The sequence below is a fragment of the Pogoniulus pusillus genome, chromosome 2 (assembly GCF_015220805.1).
Source record: "Pogoniulus pusillus isolate bPogPus1 chromosome 2, bPogPus1.pri, whole genome shotgun sequence".
In the NCBI taxonomy this organism is placed as follows: domain Eukaryota; kingdom Metazoa; phylum Chordata; class Aves; order Piciformes; family Lybiidae; genus Pogoniulus; species Pogoniulus pusillus.
Window position 1 is genome coordinate 48,773,681 of NC_087265.1, and position 21,771 is coordinate 48,795,451.

The 21,771-nt window shown below is 58.4% G+C and overlaps 1 protein-coding gene, 1 long non-coding RNA gene and 1 other non-coding gene across 3 annotated transcripts; 1 reads left to right on the forward strand and 2 right to left on the reverse strand.

Moving 5' to 3' along the window:
* Window positions 1-769: 769 nt before the first annotated feature.
* On the reverse strand, window positions 770-17,289 carry WNT10A (Wnt family member 10A). Its single transcript, XM_064167632.1, has 4 exons — window positions 17,156-17,289; window positions 14,149-14,411; window positions 6,073-6,449; window positions 770-1,552 (listed from the first exon to the last, which is right to left on the reverse strand). Exons 1-4 carry the CDS (start codon window positions 17,212-17,214, stop codon window positions 1,085-1,087), a joined length of 1,167 nt encoding a protein of 388 aa, XP_064023702.1. The 5' UTR covers window positions 17,215-17,289; the 3' UTR covers window positions 770-1,084.
* On the reverse strand, window positions 3,827-3,899 carry TRNAV-GAC (transfer RNA valine (anticodon GAC)). The gene has a single exon. It is a non-coding gene; the product is annotated as a tRNA-Val (tRNA).
* Window positions 8,036-8,619, forward strand: LOC135188295 (uncharacterized). Its single transcript, XR_010307644.1, has 2 exons — window positions 8,036-8,102; window positions 8,494-8,619. It is a non-coding gene; the product is annotated as an uncharacterized LOC135188295 (long non-coding RNA).
* Window positions 17,290-21,771: the final 4,482 nt, after the last annotated feature.

Sequence of the window (21,771 nt, forward strand, 5' to 3'; positions counted from 1 at the left end):
CTCTCCTTGCTCTCCAGTCCCACCATCCCACCTCTGGAGCGTGGGAGGCAGTGGCACAGCCCTGAGCCTCAGTGTGGCCACGGGCACGGGGCCAACAGCCAGGATTCCCAAAGGACAGATGGGGTCCAGCACGCACCTGGTTGGGCAGAAGCCTCAAGGAGCCACTTACAAGGCTTTGGGATGCCCACATTGTGGTCCCCACCTCTTGCTAGTCTGAAAACAGCTTCTAGGACAGCCATTATGGGATGGCAGTGGAGCAATAGGGAGAAAGTCTTGCATAAGTAGATAGGCAGTACTGAGGGTCAGCCTCCATCCTTCTTGTACCCCGCGGGAGTGAAGAGCCGCAGGCAGGAGGAAGTAGGTTGCTGAAGTAGGTTCAGTAGGGTGCTGAGGCTGACATCTGCTGTGCTGTCTCCAATCCACTTTTATTCACAATCAGAAAATAACTTACCATACAATAACACAGGCACACGCAGCACATCCCCGGGCACCCTCCCCTCCAGCCACAATGCTACAGCCCAAGCTCTGCTGGGGCACAGCTGAGTCCCAGCCCGGGGAGCTGTGTCCCCTCTCCGTCCAGTAGGATGCTCCATCCCCATCCAGCTCAAGAGCACAGCCTCACACATGGCCAGAGGAACCCGTGCACTGTGCCAGTGCATGTCCCCACCCTTCCCTCCCACCCTGGCCTCCCCATGCCCTGCTGTTCCCCAACCCACCCCGTGCTGTCCCACTGGGTGCCAGCAGGCGCTCCCTCACCCTGTGCCCACCCTCCGTCCCCCCCAAGTAGTGCTGGTGTTGGCGGTCTGTACAGCATGGCCATGTGCTCCCCGGGGCTGGGAGCCTTGGTGCTCTTGTGTGGGGCCAGGCGGGCGGCAGGCAGCGGGCAGCCCTACCCTCCCCAGGTGACGACAAAGTGCTGATTTCAGAGGGTGCCAAGTATCTCCTCTTTTGCTCCCCTTGGAGCAGAGGGAAGTGGGTACCACGGCTCCATCTCCCGCTCAGCGCCAATCCCTGTCTCCCTCCCCCCGTGTGGGCAGGCGTGCATGTCCATGGCACCCTGGGGTGGGCACCCGTCCCTGCCCAGCTACTTGCAGACGCTGACCCACTCAGTGACGCGGCACTCCTCGCAGGCCACAAAGCAGCACCAGTGGAACTTGCAGTTGCAGCGCTCGCTGCGCGTCTGCCGCAGGATGTTGTGCCCGCGGCCGCAGCACAGGCTCTCGCAATTGTCCATGCCCGGGCTGGTCTTGTTGCACAGGCGCCCTTGGGTGCCCAAGGAGTCCAGGGCCGGTTCTCGCTCGCAGAAGTCAGGTGACTTCTCAAAGTAAACCAGCTCGCTGATGCCCGCCCGGCGGCGGTGCCGAGCGTGGCCCGGCTCCAGCTGCCCGGCGTTGCGGTTGTGGGGCCGGATGAGGGTGGCCCCGTAGAAGCGGTCCTTGAGCAGGGATCCCACCAGGCGAAACTCAGGTGTCACCTGCCAGCATGTCTTCAGCTGGCAGCTCCCTGAGGTACCGTGACATTTGCACTTCCTCCTCATGTTGTCCATTACCACCTGGGCAGGGAGAGAAAGACAGAGAGGTTTAGCATGGGGGAAATAATTTTTAGGGGGGCAGAGAAACCATCATGGAGCACTCTGTGTGTTGGCACCGTGTGAACACCAAGGGCTGGCATGAGCAGCCATCAAAGCCCTGGAACTGCAAAGCCTGTTGCTGTGCTCAGTGTCACCCACACCCCACACCCCACACCCTGTCCCTTCCCATCCTGGCAGTACCAACTGGTTTTTATACTCCAGAAAGGGATCAGCACCCAAAGAAGAGGATGAGCTACCTAACCACAGGGAGGAGGAGCCTGGATCTCACCTTCCACTACTACATGGCTCCAGCAGCACCAACCTGACCACAGGGCCCAGTTAAAAGCCAGCAAGGCCACATCTTTGCAGCCTCCTTGAAACCCCTCAGTGTAGGAGCACTGCAAGCAGACCAGGTGGGAGTGATGCTTTCCCCCTCCGTAAGCCCCAGCTCTGGGAATCCTGGGAGCAGCTCCACTTTGAGCTCTTGCCTGCTTTCTCACAGAAGCCCTGGGTGCAGCTTTAGGGGGACTGAGGCACTGCCTCCCACCATAACTTGAATTTCAAGCAGGGATCAGGATGAGCACAGCCCTGACTTGTGGTTTTGCAAGGCCACAGTGAAGCCTCCACATGTCCACGTTCCTCAAGGGCCAGGGTGCATGGTCTGTGGCTTGGGCTGGCCAGGAAGTGTGGTTCACGTAGAGCCAGAGGACAGTGTTGGGGCAAGGAGGACCTTAAGCTCTTGACACAGCTCTGTTGAGCCCCTAAGCTGTGTACTGGGGTCCCCATATGTCCCCTGTCCCTGCAAGGGATGCTGCTGTTGCCATACCAAGAGCTCGTGCCAAGGTTGCCATGCCCAGAAACCTCCACAGTCACCAAGTGGCCACATATCCTGGGAAGAGGCAGTTTAGACCATCCTCTGCTCTGTGCCAGCAGGGATTCCCTGATGGGCTCTGTGTGCTTCCACAGGCTCCAGTAATTACCTTTCCAGTTGGGACACCTAAGTCCTGCCAGGATCTGGAGTGGGTCTTGCAAAGGCTATTGCAGGCTGATGTCCCATCAGGGCCATGCTGCGGGGCTCATGGTGGAGCCCAGCCAACACGTGGACCTGCACAAGGTCCTGTCCCATGATGACAGCGCTGCCTGGCCACCTGCTTAACACATGACACATTCTGCCTGCTCCTGTCCTCTCCATGGGGGAACACATGTCCAGGGAGTGCCAGGTCCAGGTAGGAGTGGGGAGTTTTTACTTCTTGTTTTCTTGTTTTTGAGTAAATCTCCCTGTTGCTATGCAGTTATGGTAATGAAGGCAGGTCAGGGAAACATGCCTGGAGCTTGGGGCATACAGTGGAGAGGTCTGGGCTGGGCTGGAGTTTGGCTTTCATCCTGCTGAGAGTCCTGTCTCCTGCCGGGAACAGCCTCCATCTCGGAGGTAATGAGCTGCCCAGCCTCTCAGCCATGCCCTGGGTGTGCCGGCTGGGAACACCAGCTGCTTGCCACCATCCTTACACCATCCACGGGAACACACTGGCAGCAGGACCCTATCCTTTCCCATATCCCCTACCTCTTCTTTTGGCTGGGCCTGGGAAAATCTGTACGTAGGACTGCATCTGGGGTGGTCACTGCTTGAATGGACAGCTGGACAGGGGCTTGCTGGAGAAGGCAGCAGTGTGTGTGTGCCATCTCCACCACCCAAGCCATCACCATTGAGCATCCTGTGCCCCAGGCCTGTAGCATCCATCCACCCTCGCCCCAGGATGGCATGTTTTCTCCCTGCACGGGCAGCTCAGTGGGGACAGGACCCTGCCAGAGCAAGGAGACACCCATCTGACCCACCTCAGCTCCATGCTTTTGCATCTTCCATGCAACCCCTACCTGGCCACGTCCTTCCCCTGTCTCACAGACACCAGGCTGGGCACATGCCTGGACTCGCTGGTGCTTTCTTTCGCACATTCCCAGCTCCTCCCAGACAAGCTCATAAGAGCTTTATCGTAGGCCTTTGTTGTGAGGGTAATGGGTAGTTCTTGGCTGCCTTTCATCCTCTCCTGCTCACTGCTCTGGTGGTTTAGGAAGATCTACAAAGCTTTTTGCTGGTTCCTGCTGCTCCTCACTTGGGGAACTTGCTCCCACCCAGGGATGCAGGACACTCAACTCCAGACCAGGGTGACCGCTGCCACCGCTGGAGGATGCTGCACATCCTCTGCAGCTGCAATATCCTCCCTGGCTTCATAGCTGGATGCAAAAGCAAAAACCCTGTGCTGTTTCTGCCTGGTTTCGAACCAGGGACCTTCCGCGTGTCAGGCGAACGTGATAACCACTACACTACAGAAACTCACACCCCACGGCCTGTGGATGTGGCCACTGGTGGGACTATCACCTCAGCTTTGGCATCACAGGCTCCAAGCCATGAGCCCAGCTTAGCCATGCACAGAACCCTCTCAGAACACACAGGAACTGTGGAGAGGCTGCTCAGCATCAGTGAGCTTCTGGAGAGCTCTGGGTGCTGCACCTGCTCTCTGCATGGAGAGGGATGGCACATGGCCAGGCACATGTGTCCACATCACCACTCTGCTCAAGGGCTTCGAGCCTCACACCTTGGAAGGGAGGACCACAGAGCTGCTGCGTCCAGTACAGCCACTCCTTTCCTGGGAAATCCCAGCAGATTAATCCTCATTACATCAGAAAGATGATCCTAGGAGTGAGGAGGACTTGGGCAGATGTGGAGCTCAAGGCCTTGCTAACAGAGCAGGTGGAGAGATGGAAACCCCATCCCCAGGCAGTGTGGATGGCCAGGCCCAGCTACAGCAAAAAGCATGGCCCCAACAGGCACAGAGCAGGCACAGCATCATCTCCTTGCTCCACAGTATGGCACTGATGACCATCACAACTTGACCCACACATGGGCTCACATCTTCATTTTAACAGGGTCTCTGAGCTGGACAGACTCTCCAGCCATTGCTTTGCCACCACTGCTGGTACCATCCATTCCTTTATCCTGTTGCTCTTCTCAGCCCCCAAGCTTTTTCCATCAGCCAAGCTCTTGTCTCTGAAGCCACAAGAGCTGACGTTGCCAGTCCTGTGCCTGCCTGCCCTTGGGCACAAGACCCCATGCATTATAGCTATTGCTGGATCCCACAGGCATCACATGGTGACATCCCCCCCAAACCAGATATTCCTCTCTCACCTTTCCCTCCTTCTGCGGGGGGCTGAGAGGCTTCCTTTGGGAGATGAGCAATACGACCCTCAAATTTCTGAGCACTGCCAAGGGTCTCAGTGGTTTGAGGCATACAGAGCTGAAGGGGAGCCAGGGCAAGCCCTGCAGACAGAACTGGAATGGGGGTCTCGCCCGGCTCAGGGCAGAGCAGCCTGAGGAGGACTTCAATGTCTGACACTGGATGAGCCTCCAGCACACTCAAGCAGAGCCAAAGAACCAAAAAGCTCTGGCTTTCCCCAGGCATTCATAGGCTGGTCAAACTGGGACAGTCTGGGGAGGCAGTAAAGCTCAGCTCCAGCACCAGGGAAGGGCACACATTAAAGCCCTGCTCTTCAGCATCTCCATCTCATAGCTGCCTTTAAACACACACAAATTTCTGAGCCATCTCAGGAAACACTCCCTGTGGAATTCTGATCTTTAATTATTCCCACAGCCACTACACACACCCCTCTGCTGCCCTGGCAGTGTGTGGTTGGGGGTTTGAGGACAAATGTCCCATTAGATCCATAGGATGGGGTAGCAGTGAAGTTCTGTCACTCTCCTACCCCTCCTGCCTGAGTGCTGCTGCTTCTATGTCTATGTCAAGCTCCTTCTAAACACGAGCTTCCAGACAGAGTGAGCTACTAAATGGCACCTTTAAAGAGACCTGGCATCATAAGAATGGAGGGGAGGCTGCTCTGCATGCCTGGACAGGCTCCAGTACCCCCTCAGAGCTGCGGGACAAGGCTGTGGGCTGTCACAGGTGGTCTGCACTCTGCAGCACCTGGGGATGCTGCACTTCCCAGCTGCCACAGGAGCCCATTGCCTGGGTTGAGTTGCACTCACATCCACTTCCTCAGGGCATCAACTGCCTCTCTGGAGGCAGAGCTGTGCCTGGGTGCTGCTGAGCCTGTGCTGTGTCCCATCATGCCAGTGACTTCATCCTCCCTGTCTGTAGCTCTTTCCCACTGCAGCTGCCTGACACCAGTTCACTCAGTCCCTGGTGGGAGCTGGACAGACACATTGTTGTGCCACCTCTGCAGCACCACTGCAGCCCAAGCAGGTGACAGCGGCCTCAGGAAGTGGCCAGTGGGAGGGGGACAGCAGCAATACTCAGAGATGCCCTCCTAGAGGAGATGCTCAGCAGCAGGGCTGTGCTGCTGCCTTTGCTCCAGGCACAGCTGGGGAGGCGCTGGGCACAGAGGGCACTGCCAGCCTCACGTCCTGCCGCAGGCAGCATGAGCCGCTCACAGGCCTCTCACACACGTCCCTGCTGTCACCACCCCACACCCCTGCCCGTGACCCCTCTCACCTGCCGGCCCACGCGGTTGTTGTGCAGCCTCATCCGGGAGTGGATGTCCCTGTAGGTTTCCCGGGAATCAAGGAAATCCTTGGAAAACTTCTCCCCATAGTCCACATCGGGGCTACAGCCTCCCCACTCCCAGGAGTCCTGGAGGCCGGGGGTCTCAGCCGGCATGTGCTCCATGTGCACGCCGTGCACCATGCCTTTGCCGCGGTTCATAGCCTCCAGCTGCAGACGGTGCAGCTTGCGGCGAAAGGCCTCCTCGTCGCCGCGGCGCTTCTGGTCGCAGCCGCAGGCCTGCAGCTTGCCGAGGGCGCAGGCGTTGGAGACGGCGTGCACCACGCCGGCCGCCGCGATGGCGTACGCGAAGGCGCTCTCCCGAAAGCCTGCGAGGAAGGAGACAGCAGGGCTCAGGCCGGGCGGTGGGACCCTCGCAGAGAGCTGGAGGAGCCCAGCGTCACGCCTCGGCGTAAGGAGTGGCAGGTTCGGTTTGTGCCTTGCCTCATCCTAAGGCACCGCGAGCGAATCCTCACTCAGTGCTCTCACAAGAACACATTGGCGCCCTGAAGCCCAGCCCTGCCCTGGCCAGGACTCCAGCTACCACCATCACTCTAGGCTCACACTGATCTGGGAGACACCAACATGGCATTGCTCTGGTGAGTGACTGGCATTGGAATGGGCTGCCCAGGGAGGTGGTGGAGTCGCCGTCCCTGGAGGTGTTCAAGAAAAGCCTGGCTGGGGCACTTAGTGCCATGGTCTGGTTGACTGGACAGGACTGGGTGCTAGGTTGCCTGGATGATCTTGGAGGTCTCTTCCAACCTGGTTGATTTGGTGATTCTATGGCTCTGTCAGCATTGTGGCTCTGATGGGAAAGGCAATCTCTCCTTGCTCCTTCACTCAGAGCTTCCCCCTGCACTGAATACAACGCTGAGAAATACTTCAGTGGAGGGACCAGCTATTTCTCCTTACCCATAGAGTATAGGATCAGGCAGCAACAGGGGCAGGCAGCACTGTCTGTCCAGCTCCATCCATCTGCCAACATGCCCTATCCCTCCCCGAGCCCTGCCAGCTCCCACAAGAAGCTCTGACTGTGACAGTGCACTGGAAAAATCAAACGTCCCTAGTTAAAGCCTGCTGTGACCACACCGAGTGCTGCCAGGGCCAGCAGCTGGTTGTCATTAAACACCAGGGAGCGAGGACGTCCGCAAGTGTCATTAGCTGGAGCTGGGGCGGGGTGGGGACAGGGGTGGGTCCCACGGCAGGGGCTCCGTGGGGCTGTGAGTGGGGGCTGCCCAAAGGCTGCTTGGATTCTCTGCAACCGGCAAAGAGCCTCCCCTACCTGGGAACTTCTGGTTTAGTTTCAATGCGAAGTAATGCTTCTATTTGTGGCTCTCGGTCAGGCAGGCAGCCTGCAGCGCCCTTCGCTTCGGCGTACAGTGACCAGCCCCAGCACGAGGAGGGGAGGGAGGGGAAGCCAGATTTTGTGCTGTGGCTTCACACGTGAATAAATAAATAGCTGGAGTTCACCAGCATCTCTCCCTCCACTGGACAAGAGCAGCTTGATCAGCCCAGAGCAGATGAGAGGTTTTAGAGTGTTTGTTCCAGCAGACCCAGGCCATCAAACTGGGAGGGGGAGCTTAAGTGAGCACTCCAAAGCACAGACCCCAGGCGAGGGCTCTGCCAGCTCCCTGCCTGTGCTGCAAAGTCACAAGAGGTAAGAGCACAACCACTCCCCACCGCTGTCACCAGCAACTGGCGAAGCTCCCCGGTCACAGCTGTCTCCTCGGCGGTTCGCTGCCACCCGCTGAGCAAATGCTATGATCTTATTAAAGCAAAATGAAACGCGGCTGGGAAACCTGCATTTAAAGTCATGCTGCTCTTTTGTGTGTTAATTTGACACTGGTGCGTTTAAAACATTAACGAGGCACTGCTTAAAAGCCAGCAGGAGCCTCTCCCAGCTTCCCCTCGGTGTGGGACAAGCCTTGCTCTCAGCCTGCATCTTTCCATGCACAAGTTGAACAACATTTTTCAGCAGGCAGGTAATGGGGCTGCTGGTGCATACGTGGCACAGCCTCCTCGGGCAGTGCGCTGGCAGGCAGCACCTGCAACACACCCACATCATTGCTAGAGCAGGGCAGCCCAAAACTGGGGAACTTCGGCCCCCAGGTGAGTGATGCAGGATGGAGAAGAGGCATAGGAAGGGCTCCAGGATGCTCAAATCCTCTTCACATCAGTTCTCTGGGTCAGCTCCGGCCCTTCCTGAGTTAAATCTAAGAGCAGGGACCTACCACCGACTCTCCAGCTCCTCATGCAGCCAGTGCCTGGGGTGGTGGCAGCAAACTCTCAACCTGTGGAACACTCTTGTCTTGACCCTGCCTTTCTGGTGGCCTCTTTCTCTTTTCCCAGAATAACAAACGATTTTCCATGCAGCATCACCTTAGAGTTCCCTTCTGGAGCCCAGAGAGAAGCTCTGCCCCACCCACTCTGTCTGGCAAGCCTGTCTCCTTACAGGTAGGGAGGATGGGTTTGTTTGCTACCCTCCATGGCTGGGAAACACTTGGGGTCAAGCCCCAGCCCTTCTCCTTCCTCTGCTGCTCTCCAGCCTTGCACTGATTGTATGAGGCTGGTCCACAGGACTTGACATCCCAGTACTCTGGAAGTCTTGGCCCCATCTCACGGTGGCTCTATCCCAGCCATGCCAAAGCTCAGAGTACTGCAGCAAAGCAGCAGTGATGTGGCTGCAGAGGACAATCACCTGCCTCGTGGGCTTGGTGAAGGTAGGAGCTTCCAGGAATAACAGCTGAGTGTGGCACACAGCACTGGCCTCAAGCCCTTCAGGGCTATCCCCAGCTGCCTAAGACCTCAGAAATCATGTTTGAGTCATCAGATCCCTCCAGAGACCATAGAAGAGACTGTAGTTGTGGGAAGTGTGAGAAGTATTGCATTTGGCAGGGAAGAGGGAAGATACCATCCTGGTATCACCACTGGCATCCAGCTGGACATGTATCTAAAGGACCATGATAGGCAAGGAGGATGCATCTGAAATCTTAGCCCCAGGTCAGATGCCAAAGCAGCTTTCTTAGCAGGAGAAAGTTCTCCCTGTCCAGATGCACCTATGAGATGGACCCCAGCCCCCAGCCATCACTGACTCTGACATGGAGGCTGCAATTTCTCCACTGCTGATGTGGATGTGGGATAAAAGCAATGGGGCTGGCTCGGGCACAGGCTCCATAATCTACAGACCAGAGAGAGCTGGAGTCATGGCATCCTCCCACAGCTCATCACTGCACCCAGGTAGTGGCACCCCCACTGCAGCACCTGGGTGGCAGTGAGATAGCAGATGGGACAGCCTGGTCAGGACACACCCTGGAGTACCCCAGGGATGCTCGGCTGCAGTAACCCCCAGCAGTGGGGGACAGCTGCCAGGAGCCACAGGCACATTGCCCTGGCCCCACTGGCTGGCAAGGTGGAAGAAAGCTTCTCCCACCACCTCCTGCGAGGCCTGCAGAGATGGCCAGTCCCAACATGCTGCTTCTCCCCCAGCCCTGCTCCCTCCCCTCTCCATAATTAAACTGCAGGTGAACCTGCCAGGGTCTGGCCCAGCGCCAGGCACTAAATGCCTCCCTGCAGATCCTGACTTGCCTCCCTGCACCTCCATGAGCATGCCAGGGGCAGCCTGCAGCCTCACTCCCTCTCCGCCCACGGCGTTCTGAGCCGTCAGCCCTCACCACTCTGTGGGCCACAGGGAGCTGGCCTCAGCCCCACTGCTCCGGAGATGCTGCCCTGACATCAGGGTCTCACTTGCATCCACTGGCTGGGAAAGGTCCAGGGGATGGAGGCACATCCAAGGGATGGGAGCAGCCCCAGGGATGCAGCCAAGCATCCGAAGCCCCCACATGCACTCTGGGGCCAGTGGGGTCAAGCACATGGCTTGCTTAGGAGTGCTGAAAACGCTGCCAGCAGCCCAGCTGCAGCTGTGCCAGGCCAGGTGCTGAGGTCTGAAAAGCTGGGCACTGGGGTCCTGAGCTTGGCAGCGTCTTCCTGGGCAGTCATAACAGCACCTGCCTCCTGCAGCACACAGCAAAGGCTCCTCAGGCTCTGGTTTGCAGCTGGATGGGCCCTAGCACCTGGTGTTTCTAGCTTTGCAGGGAGTTCCTTCCATGCTGCTCTAAGAAATCAAGGTTGGCACCAGGGAGACCTTCTAAGCAGGGCACAGGGCATGTAGTTATCACTTGTCCCTCCAAAGGCTGCAGAAGGAACAGAGGCATACTGCACTCCAGAGCCATGTGCCCTCCAGCCACGCACCCTCAGGAGCCTCGAATGGCATCCAGCCCCTCTGGGCAGGTCCTGTTTCTTCCAGAGCTCCATAGAGATGGAGTTGGGAAGAGCAGAGGGGAATGCTCAGGGAAGAGGGATCCCTTAACATTTCTCAGAGAACCCCTGCCCAGCAGGTGGACAGTGCCAGCCCTGCTGGCAGTGCATGTGTATTAGACAAGTACAAGGGCTCAGTGACCCCACCACCGTCCTCAGCACCCTGACATGGTTCAGCCCAGCCAAGCCACACAGTGCCTGTCAGCCTGCAGATGCTCTAGGGGGATGCCACACTGTGGGCAACAGGGCCACACCCTCTCCAGAGAGCTGGACACGACTACACTGCCCACATTTGGAGCAGGAGCAGGGCACCTGTCTCCATCACTGATGAAGATGCAGCCTCTTGCCCCCACCTCACTGCTTCATCCTACCACATCTGCCCCTGGAGCCAGGAGAAGATGTCACTGCTGGCCAGATCAGCACATAGAGGGAGAGGGAGGGACTGCAGGGACAGATGGGACCAAGGGCAGGACTGCAGGGTGCTGGCAGGCACGACAGTGCCAGGGAATGAGCAGGAAGGTGGTGAGGATGTAGGCAACCAGATGAGCAGCCAGGGAAGACAGGATAAGGATTTGCAATGCTGAGCCTGGATGCACAGGAATGGGACGTGGATCAAGGAAGATGGAGGGTGGTGGGCTGGGGTGCTGATGGCAGTGGATGCTCAACAAGAGGTATAAGGGACACCCCAAGGGTGCAGCATCAAAAGACCAAACTTGAAAAACTCACAGTCCATGGAAGTGTCTGGAAAAAAATCCACATGGGCTCTGAGAGCAGGGGTGGTAAATCCCCAGGCTCCCTCTCTGCGCACTCTCCACTAACCTCTTGTGCCTCGTAGCCACTGTGCCCTACACCCCAGGGGCAGCTGCATCTCCCTGCCATCTCTGACAGGTCTGTGTTCTGCCCAGGTTGCTGTTAGCATCCTTGTCCCTTGCTATGCTGATGAGAAGCTACCCCAGACTCTCAGATACATCCGATTTTGAGCCTCCCTGCTCCTTCCTGGCTCCCCAGGCCTTGCACTCAAACATCAGATTAGCAGCATGGTGAGACAGGCACTCATTTGCTACTGTCCTCTGCTCCGTCCCCAGGGAATGACCCTCCTGGGTCCACTGAGAGCCTGGATGCTGGACAGAGTGTGGGACGGGCACCAGCACTGCTCCCCAGGCAGCTCATGCCCATGCTGGGGAAGATGGAAGGGATGCAGGAGAACGGGGCAGAGGCAGGGAGCGGAGACAAGCAGGAGAGCAGGAGACAAGCAGAAGAGCAGAGGAGCAGGAGACAAGCAGAAAAGCAGGAGGGAGAAGCCAGCTACAAATAATTTAAAGTGAGATTCACGCACGGCTGAACTGATGGCAAAAGAAGTGGGAAAAGGAATGAAAGATTAAAGGGGTCTGTCACTTCGGGTTACAAACAATGATCCTGCAAGCACGCTGCGTTCCCAGGCACGGCAAGGACGAGGCAGGGCACAGAGCACAGACCTGGTCCCTAGGGGTCAGATGCATTAATGCCTGCCGCACAGACGCTGCAACCCTCGCTTCCACCGCTTGCCTCTCCTCTGGCTCCAGGCTCAGGAGATGCACCCAGCATGCCTGCTCTGCTGGCTGCGTCCGTAACAGCTGCAAAATGGAGCTCAGAGCTCCAGCTCTGTTATCGAGGGACACGAGGGGACAGGAACTGGGCCAGCCTCAAGGCTTGCTCCATGCCAGAACAGCTCCAAGCAAATGCGTGGGATGTTCTGGGTGATCAGGGCTCATCCTGCACCCTCTGCTGCCAAAACAGGAGTGCCAATGTCTTCTGCTACTCCAGCCTGATTCTATCCTTCCTCAGTACTAACTGCTGGGTCTTCATCCCAGGGAATGGGATGCCATCAGTGCTGGGAGTCCAGGCTGGGCCATACCCAAGAGCTCAGGACTGGGGCAAGATTTCAGGGGCTATGAGAGTTCTTGCACCAATCAGTCACAAGCCTGACAGCAGGAAAGGATGCAGTGCTACCTGAGGCACAAGTGAGCTGCAAGTCACCAGCCACCACCAGACCTGGTGGAACGGGGAGAGGGATACAGCAGATCAACACTCTCTGCAGGTGAAGCTTCTCACCCAATCTGGTGGGACCCAGAGCAAGGAAGCTCACTCGGATGTATAAGCAACTTGAGCCAGTAAGTCAGTGTCTCCTGCTGCCTGAGGAGACTAGAACTGAACCACATTCCTCAGAGGACCTGGAAATACCTCGATGCTTATCAAGGCTGACAGTCCCCACCCTCCCTGACAGGCCCTAACCTGGGTGCTGCTGATGGAGGGAAGAGAGCCTGCCCTTCTCTAGGCACCAGTGTGCTGAGAGGCCATGGCTGCTCAGCAGCAGGACCACAGCCCTGATGCCACACATGCTCCAGGGTAGCATCCCCTCCAGTGGAGTTCTGTCCACCTGACCTGGACACAAGGGAAATCTTGGCACCAAAACACTTCTGTGCTCCCCTCTCCAGCCACTTCCTCCCAGCTGCCTGGGGCCTCCTGCCACCACATCTCCTCAGAGGCTTGTATGTCTCAAGCTGCCAGTCTCTCCTCTGAGACTCACCTCACAGTACCAGAGATGCTGCGGGATGCGGAAGGATGTTTGGGGAAGGGGGAAAGGAGACTCCTCTTCGCTAAGCATCAAGCTAGGAGGGTCCCAAAAGGGCAGGTAAGCTGCATCTTTGGTAGTTTTCACCTTCCTTGGGAGCTAGAGGAGTGACTTTTTTGCTGGGCACCTTGCCTGCCCTCAGCATCTTGCCTGCCTGTCACTGGCACCATATTGTCCTCTCCTGGCCATTGTCTGGGGCAATGAGCACTTTGAAGTGTGCTGAGACCCACGCTTCAGGAAGGGTCCTTAGGTGAGAAGATACATCCAAGTCCTACAGAAGGTTCCATCAGGTCACAACCCTGATCTGCAGTGTGCAGGAAAGCCTCTCTCCAAGTGCACTCCTGAGAGGAGGAGGAGTATCAGCCACGCCTGTGAGGGAGATGAGAAGACCCTGGCACCAGGGCTTGACAGCCTGTGGAGGGCCAGGAGACCTCTCTCAGCAGTGCAGGTGGAGGTTCTGAGGAAAGGTGACTTCCCAGGACAGCCTGTTTCCCTGTGCCACCATGTTCTAGGGTCACCCAAAACAGAGAGCCCTCATCTGTGAGCTGTGAAGCCAACACGAAGGCAGGACATCGGGGTGATGGGTTCACAGAATTGCATTCTATTAGCTAAGGGTATTAGTGCCCACTGTGATGCAGAGAAACACCATCCCTCAGAGCAGGAATGAGCCATGATGCTCACTGCATCCACCAAACCAAACCTCAGAGCACAGCATCCACCTTCAGACCGACAAACTGTGCTGCACACCCATGGCACCACTCCAAACACCAGCCTACACCACATGGAGGAAAGATGCCAGACAGCAATGGGGACTGGAAGGAGCCTCGGGAGCAGCTGGGGCTGGGCAGGGAGGAGCAGCTCAGGACAAGGGCCAGTGTAGGTACAAAGGTGCATGGAGAAGAGCACAGCTTTGCCATAGTGCAGTGTTGCCTGATCTGGCAGACCCTGAGGTTTCTCAAGCTCTGCCTTTCTTCATCCACGGGGATGCTGATTCCCTGTCCCCTGAGCCAGGGGAGAGCTGTACAGGGGCGTATGGGGAACCCATTAAGAGGTCCTGAGAGCAGCAGCTGGGCAGAGGAAAAGGCACACTGTCCAGCCCTTACCTCTGCTGAAGATGATGCTCTCATAGGGGATCTTGTTCTTGGTCTCGAGGCTAGAGCAGTTCCAGCGCTGGTCCCGGAACTGGTGCTGGCATTCGTGAATGGCAATCTGTATGCCCTGGATGGCCGAGGCGGTGACATCAGGGTGGCGCACACACACCTCCAGCTGCCGCCGCGTCAGCCCCGGCAGGGTCAGGCACACTGTGTTGGCGTTCAGCACCGGCTCTGACGGTAGCTTCAGGCCCAGGATCTCATTGGAGCAGGAGCTGACAGGGAAAGGCAGATCCATGAGCTCAACGTGCCGACTGCTTGCTTCCCGTGCTGCACAAGCAAAAACCTTAATGGGGGCACAGACGGGGAGGGAAGATGCTCCTCAACCCACACTGTGTGTGCTCTCCGCAGAGAAGGCACAAGGGCAGCTGGGCCAGGCAGAGGTGTCCCAGCAGCACTGGGGCTGCAATCCTCTCCAGTCATGCTGGCACAGTCTGGACTCTTTGGCAGCCTGTGCCCAGTGGCAACCAAATTTGGCCCTCCTGCCTCTGGAGCCCAGTATCTCCAATGGCTGTACCCCCTCTGCATGCTCCCCCATGGATCTTCTGCCCTGGTCACACAGTGCAGACTCTCAAGCACAGACTGCATCAGCTTTGTCTGCCCTATAAAGCATGGCTTCTCTGCTTCCCAGAGCAGGAAACACATCACAGGTCTGGCTCCATCCCTGCTGTTGCCTGATCCCCTCCCCACATCTCCCATCTTGCCCTGGTACTGCTTGGTCCTCACAAGGGAGGTAACTTTTTTCTGCCAGCTTGGCTGGGAAATTCAGAGACAAGGACCCTGCTGAACATCTTCAAGCTCTGACAACAATCCCAAATCCACCATCACATCCCAGTCCCACTGGAGCTCAGGCCTGTCACCACAGAAGCACAGAGAGCAGCGGGTGGAGGGGAGGAACATGATTTGTGGCAGGGGTGCCAGTATAGATGCTTCCTGGGGAAACAGGGAGGTAGATAGTGTCTAAGGAGATGGACAAAGCATGTCCAGAGAGAGGTGCCTAGAGTTCAGACAGTGGTGCACCAGGCAGGCAGATGCTGACAGGAGAATGGAAGGAGAGAAAATGTTTTCCCAGCTCCAGGGAGTATTTTGAAGGTGGATCCACAGCATCCAAGGAGAGGGCCTACAAAGTGAGCAGCAGGCAGCAGGATGCCCAGCAGTGTCTTGAAGCAGGATCCATCAAAAGCTCAGCACCACTTTGCTTCTTGCTCAAGACAGGTCAATCCCCACCAAGAGCTCTCTCCAGGCAAGGCTCCCTCTTACCTGGGACAGCCAAGATCCGAGTCCCTGGGAGGAGTAAGGAGCTTAGAGCCCTTTGAATCTCAATTACAGAAATGGCACTTGGAGGAGGATGCTGGAGGAAGGACTGCAGCTGCCTTATGGCACAATCAGGTCTTGAAGAGGTACTCTCTCTCTGCTCCCCCAAATCCTGCAAGCCTGATGTAGCTCATGGACAGAAGCAGCTCTTGAGGGTCAGGGAGACTTCCCTAGCTCAGCACACATCCATCTCTAGAGGAGGGGCTCAGCCCCAGGGGCCCTGCTGAATTACAGCTTGCTCAGGGGGGAGGGAGAACTGTCAGGCTCAGGCTGCTGTTTTCTCCATCTTCCTGAGGGTTTTTATACCCACTCCACCACTCCCACGGGTGATGTGTGTCCACCCTAGTGCAAATCCACAGTGACTCTAACAGAGAGACCCAAGGTGGAGTGAGACAGAGGAATGGAAAGGAGTGCATCCCTCCAAAGCCCCTACACAGGAGAGGACACCCCCTGCCTGGCTCCTGCGCTCACTCACACACTCGAGGCAAGCCCTAGCTGGAGGCAGATAAAGAGCAGGTCCGCAACACCATCACCCCCAAACCAGTAGCTCCTGCCCCAAGCATCACAAGGACCCTGTCCCCTGCCCATACCGAGCCAGCCACAGCACCTAGCACCTTCTCCCAGGGTATCCCAGACTGTGGGGGTTCCTTCTCCCCATTGCACTTCAGAGAAACTGAGGCAGGAGCCCTTGTCTGAGGCCCCGAGAGCGGAAGGCAGGTCCTTCTGCCTCTTGCTCCACCCAGGACTCAGGGCGACCAGGGATCCGCAAGGAGCTGTCACTGTCACCCTCTCTAGGAGGACGCAGCGCTCCTCTCAGCTCTCTTCCCCCTTGAAATCTGGATTTAAACTTGATTTCACGGTGACAAGCCCCCAGGTCACAGGCTGCAGCGGCTGCTGCTTTAATTAATACAAGTCCCAACGTTAACAAATTATATTTAAAGGGGCTGGAGGGAGGGGGAAGGGCGGGGGGGACCCCCACCCCCAACTCACATCAGTATCAGGCTTAACCCCTGGCTGCCTGCAGCGCTCAAGTTTGGGAGCGGGCGGAGGGTTGCTGCTAGCCACCCGGGGGAGATGGAGGCCGACAGGGGTGGTGAGTGTTAGGGGGCCGTTTCCTAGAAGATAGGCGACCCCCTCTTACCCTCCCTCACCTTTAGGATCAGCGGAGCCGGGCAGGGGACGCAAGAGGATCGCTCGCCCTGGTGCGCGGAGCCCAAAAGCGCTCATCCCGTGGGCACCGTACCTCACGGCAGTGGCATCCCTGCTGGCAACCCCCCGGCCTCCGCGGGGTCTCCCGGCTGCGAGGCTTTTCCGCCCGGGCGGAGCGGGGAAACTGAGGCAGGCAGAGCGGGCGCTGGGGCGGCTTCGGACGGGGCACAGCCTTCGGGAGCTGAGGAAATCCGCGCATCCCGGCGGGATGGGGGGCAGAGTGGGCAGGCTCTGTGCAGCCGCCCTGACAGAGCTCTGAGCGGGAACGGGGAAGGGGGCCTGCAACCGCACGGGGCCGAGCCAGGGCGACGAGACCCCTCACCCCCGGGCAGCCCGCCCCTGGTGCGGGGCTGGGCGCGGCGGTTTCCCGGCTCCCTCCCCGCGGGACCGGGGCGTGCAGCGGCGGCGGCGGCGGGGCTGGGGGCGCAGCTCCTACCTGGGTACCCAGAGGCTGAGCAGCAGCGAGCAGAGTCCGTGGGCCAGGGCCGGGCGCATCTTTGCTGGGGCAGCGGCTGTGCGGGCTGCGGGCGGGCGGGCGCCTTTGGGGCAGGGGCGGCGGGGATCGGCGCTGCTCTCTGCCCGCTTTGTTTGTTGTGGGTTGTTTGCTTGTTTGTGTTTTCCCCTCTCCTCCCTCTCACTGGCTCCCTGCGCGCCGGGGCTCGGCTCGCCGGGGCGGCTCTGCCATCCTCCCGGGATGCCCCCCCCGCCTCCCGCCGCCCCGGCGCCCGCCGAGCCCGGCAAAGGCTGCGCGCCCCCCGCCCTGCCCGCCGCCGCCCCGCCGCGCTCAGCCCCCCGGTTCAGCCCGCCATGGCGGGACGCACCGGGGGGCCCGGGGGGGCCTCGGCCCCTGGGGCGCGCTCCCACTCCGCTCCCCAGGGCGCCCCGGGGCTCCGGGGCCGCGGCGAGCGTGGGCAGGGCTCGCCGGGCGAGCGGCTCTGCGGCTCCCGCGGGGCCCGCAGGCACATGGGGAGCCGCGGCCCCCCGCCGCCCCCCGCCGCCGGTGTCGCCGGGCTGCCGGCGCAACGGGCAGGGTCGCGGCCGGAGCGCCCCGGGAGCGCTGGGCGCGGAGCGGCGGCGGCGGCGGCTCTGGCTGGGATCGCGCTGCGCTGAGCATTACTCAGCGCCCGGAGCCCGAGTCCCGACACGTCCAGACAGGAGCCCGCGGGGGAAGGACGGGGCAGAAGGGTGGCAGCGGGGCGGGGAGCCCGGCGTGTCGCACGCAGCCTGCCGGGGAGGGAGCGGGCGGCGGGGGGGCGAGCGCCTGTCGGGGGAAGCGGGTACGGCCGGCGGGGAAGTGGGCGAGGGGGCTGCGGTGTGAGCATCGTGGGGTGTGCACGGAGAAGAGGCGGAGGGCGCATGGCGTGGGGAGTGGACACGAGTAATAGAGGGGCTAGCGAGGAGATGGGCACAGCTTCGGGAAGCAGGGACAGCATGGGAAGTGTGCACAGGGAGTAGAGGGAGTGGGCACAGCGTGGGGGAGTGGGCACGGTATGTGGGGCAGGCGTGCCCAGCGTGCAGAAGTGTGCCCAGAGAGCAGAGTAAGTGTGCATGTCGTGGGGGGAGCACGCGTGGTGTGAGGTGAGGACTGACCGTGATGAGGTGAGTGCATGTGTCCTAGGGGCAAATGTGCGCGGTGTGGGGGACTGCTCCTGGGGTGCACGGTGAGTGTGCAGGGTGTGGGCGTGCCTGAGCACTCAGGGGAGTGTGCACTCTGTGAGTGTGCTGAGAGTGCAGGGAAAAGGGTCCCTTGGGCACGGGGTGAATTTGAGCAGGGCAGAGGAGCACTCTAGTACGACGTGAATGTGCACAGCACGGGGTTAAGTATACATAAGGTGTGGGGTGAAGGTACACAGCATGAGCATGCTCCAAGCACGGGCGAGTGCGCAGGGCGTGGGATGGTTGTGCATGGCTTGGGTGAGCATGCATGGTGTGGTTTGAGTGTCCGTGGAGTGAGGGTGCACGGCACAGGATGAGCATGCACAGCACAGTGAGCATCCGTGGATTTGGAGAAAGTGGAAGTGGTGAAGGTGAGCCCACGAGGAGCGTGGGAGTGGCCGTGCGCTGCTGCAAGTGTGCCCTGGGTGTGATGTGAGTGTGCACGGGGAGTAAGGCAACTACGGGCAGTGTGAAGTGAGTGTGGCTGGGCCATAGGGTGGATGTGCAGGATGTGGGATGAGTGTGGGGCATAGGGTGGATGTGCAGGATGTGGGATGAGTGTGGGTCAGCGTGGGGGGGTATGGAGAGAGTGTGTGTGGTGTGGGGTACATGCAGAGTGGGTATGCGTGGCAGAGAGCATGAGGCATGGAGTGAGTGCACAAAAGGAGAGGGGTGTGCATAGCATGGGGTGTATGAGGCGTGAGGATGAGTGTGCCTGTGGTGTGGGGTGTCCTCAGGACTCTGAAAGTGCACAGAGGTGTCAGGGTATGCACATAGAGGCTGGAGATGTGTGGCACAAGCTGTGGATGTGCAGGAAGTTGTCCCTGCCAGTGTAAGGCGCATGGGTCCCTGTCTGGTCCCTGTCTGTTTGCATGGCAATGTGAGCTGGGGTTGTGGCTCTGTGTGTGCAGGCACAGTGTGACCACAGTGTGACCACATACATCCCATGGAGGTCCTAGCCTCATTTTTGGCTTGCTTAGCCCAGAGCCAAGGAAGCAGCACTCCAGGGTCTTAGGCCATTGGAAGAGCTGCAGAGGTAGATCTGGCTTCCCTCAATGGAGCTGCCAAGCCCTCCCTGCCTCATTTTCCCCATGACTCCTCCCTAGCTGGGCATCAAGATTGTGCCCACCTCCTTGCCACCATCACCCCAATACTCAGACAACACTTAGCTTCACAGGATTCCATCTGGGAGCTGTAGGGTGGCCTTTCCTGTATGCTCCTGCTGCTTCCCTTGGGATGGGAGGGTGGCCCTGGTAAAGGCCAGGGTCACCAGGCTCTTAGTTAACAATCTACCACAGTTCAATCCCTTCCAAGTCATGGGGACACTTGCTGTCCCCTGAGTTTGGGGGCCCACCCTCAGACTACAGGGTTCCTCTGTCTTGTGGGCAGCAGGCAGCACCTCTGCAGGTGCCCAGTGTCCCCAGCTACCACGGCCCATGCTGTGCTGGTGTTCGTGTCAGAAGCAGCCAGGCGGCAGCTGGCAAAGCTCTCTCCCCCGGGGCGGGCACCACGTCTCCACTCTGACACAGCACAGCGGTGCTGGCGGGGTCTGCCAGGCCTGCCTGCCTGTCAGTTCCTGTTTGCACTGGGGAGGAAAATGTGTTTCCTTTGGGAAATGCATTGCAATCTGGAGTTGGGCCCAAAGGCTGTGCTGTGCCCCCTGGAGACCCTGGGTGTAGAGCAGGGTATCTCCACTGAGGTCCTACCAGCAGTCACGGGGGTGCTGACTGTTCTGCTGCCTCCAGGCTCCACTCCTAAATGGGCTTAGCTTCTGGGAAGGTGGGAGAACTGGCACAGGCCACTTCAACTTCCCTGGCCACACACCTTGGCAGGAGAGGAGTTGCAGCGCCTTCTGCCCCTTCAACAATGCCTTGAATGCACAGAGAGGTGCCACACACAGCATTACCCCAGCACCTAACCCCCTTCCTCCATAGCTGCTGCCCTGCTGGATCACCCTGGCACCCAGCAGGTAATAGGAGGATGTCCCACAGGAAGTTGGTCGTGCTGTGAAGATTGCCCCCAGTCAGCCACCCTGACACCCAGTGAGATGCAGGATGCCTCTCCCCTTGCTGCAGATTTTGGCAGATGGGAGATGTGTCAGGGCTTGGCAGAGCACACCACGTAACTTACAGGGTGACACTCACACTGGACACCAACGCAGGAGCCATTACTCCTGTTTTCCTCACCTCCTTCTACCCAAGACCTGGCTCCTGTGCTCCACGTCTGGACTCTGTCTTAGCAGGCAGAGGGCAGGCAGAGAAGCAGGCTCCTCTTTCAGACAGCATCCTGACTTGGGTGTCCTCACCATCCCTTGCTTTCTTTGGCCACCCAGGAAGTTAAACACAGCCCTGTGCTGCACTTGTCCTGGATCCACCAGAGGATGCTCCCTGGGCTCCTTTTGAGAGTCTCTCCAGTGAGAGCACGGCTCCTTACCACCAGAAGGCAACTCCCGAGGGTCCCTTGTGTGTGTTCGGATCCTGTGCACACATAAATGCCAAGGTAGATCAGAGGGGAAAGGCTTTCATCTTCCTCCATCCCTTGATGACATAATTGTTTCTAAGAGCAGTTATCTCCTTTGCCTGCTCCTGCTGACTTGAGGAAGAGGCCAGCTGCTCGGTCCCACTGTCAGTGCTCACAGCCAGGGCAGGTGGAGTGGAACACCTGTTTCCTCAAGCCCCAGCAAGGTCCTGGGCTGCAGAAAAGTCAGGTGAGCCCTTTGCTCCAGCCTTCCTTCTGCATCACTCCGGCAAAGCCCTGAAGCAGAAGATTAACCCTCTGTTGTGGTCCAGAGAACTGGCTCCTGTGAGACAGGTTCAGGCCCCTCTGATCAGGGATGGTGTAGGCAGGCAGCAGGGTTATGGTTAGGGTTAAGGTTAGAGTTAGAGGTTGGGGTTAGTGTTCAGGTTAGGGATTAGGGCTAGTGTTAGGGTTAGGTTTATGGTTAGGGTTAGGTGATGTGTGGCTCACAGCCTGCAGTGAGGCACATTGGGGTTGAGGTTAGGGGCTAGGGTTAGGCCATTAGGGGTAGTTCATTAGGGTTAAGGTTAACATTAAGGTTAGTGTTAGGCCATAGAGGTTAAGGTTAGGTCATTATGTTTACAGTGTGTCCATTATGGTTTGGTCATCAGGGTTAGAGTTAGGGTTAGGCCATTCCAGTTAGGGTTAAGGTTAGGGAGAGGCCATTAGAGTTAAGGTTAGTGTTATGGCTAGGTTCAAGTTTACAGTTAGAGTAAGGCCGTTAGGTTTAGTGTTATGGTAATGGCTGGGGTTAGGGTTAGGGTTTAGACCATTAGGATTATAGTTAGGTTTAGGCCATTAGGGTTGGGGTTAGGTTTAACATTAGGATTTAGGTTTACTGTTGAGAATTTATGGTTAGAGTTAGGGGCTAGGGTTAGG

Coding starts and splice junctions, on each gene's coding strand:
- WNT10A (XM_064167632.1), bottom strand. CDS start 17,214: ATGCGCCCGGCCCTGGCCCACGGACTCTGCTCGCTGCTGCTCAGCCTC. Junction 6,450..14,148: donor GAGCATCATCTTCAGCAGAG/GTAAGGGCTGGA, acceptor CCTTCCTCGCAG/GCTTTCGGGAGAGCGCCTTC. Junction 1,553..6,072: donor ACAACCGCGTGGGCCGGCAG/GTGAGAGGGGTC, acceptor CTCCCTGCCCAG/GTGGTAATGGACAACATGAG.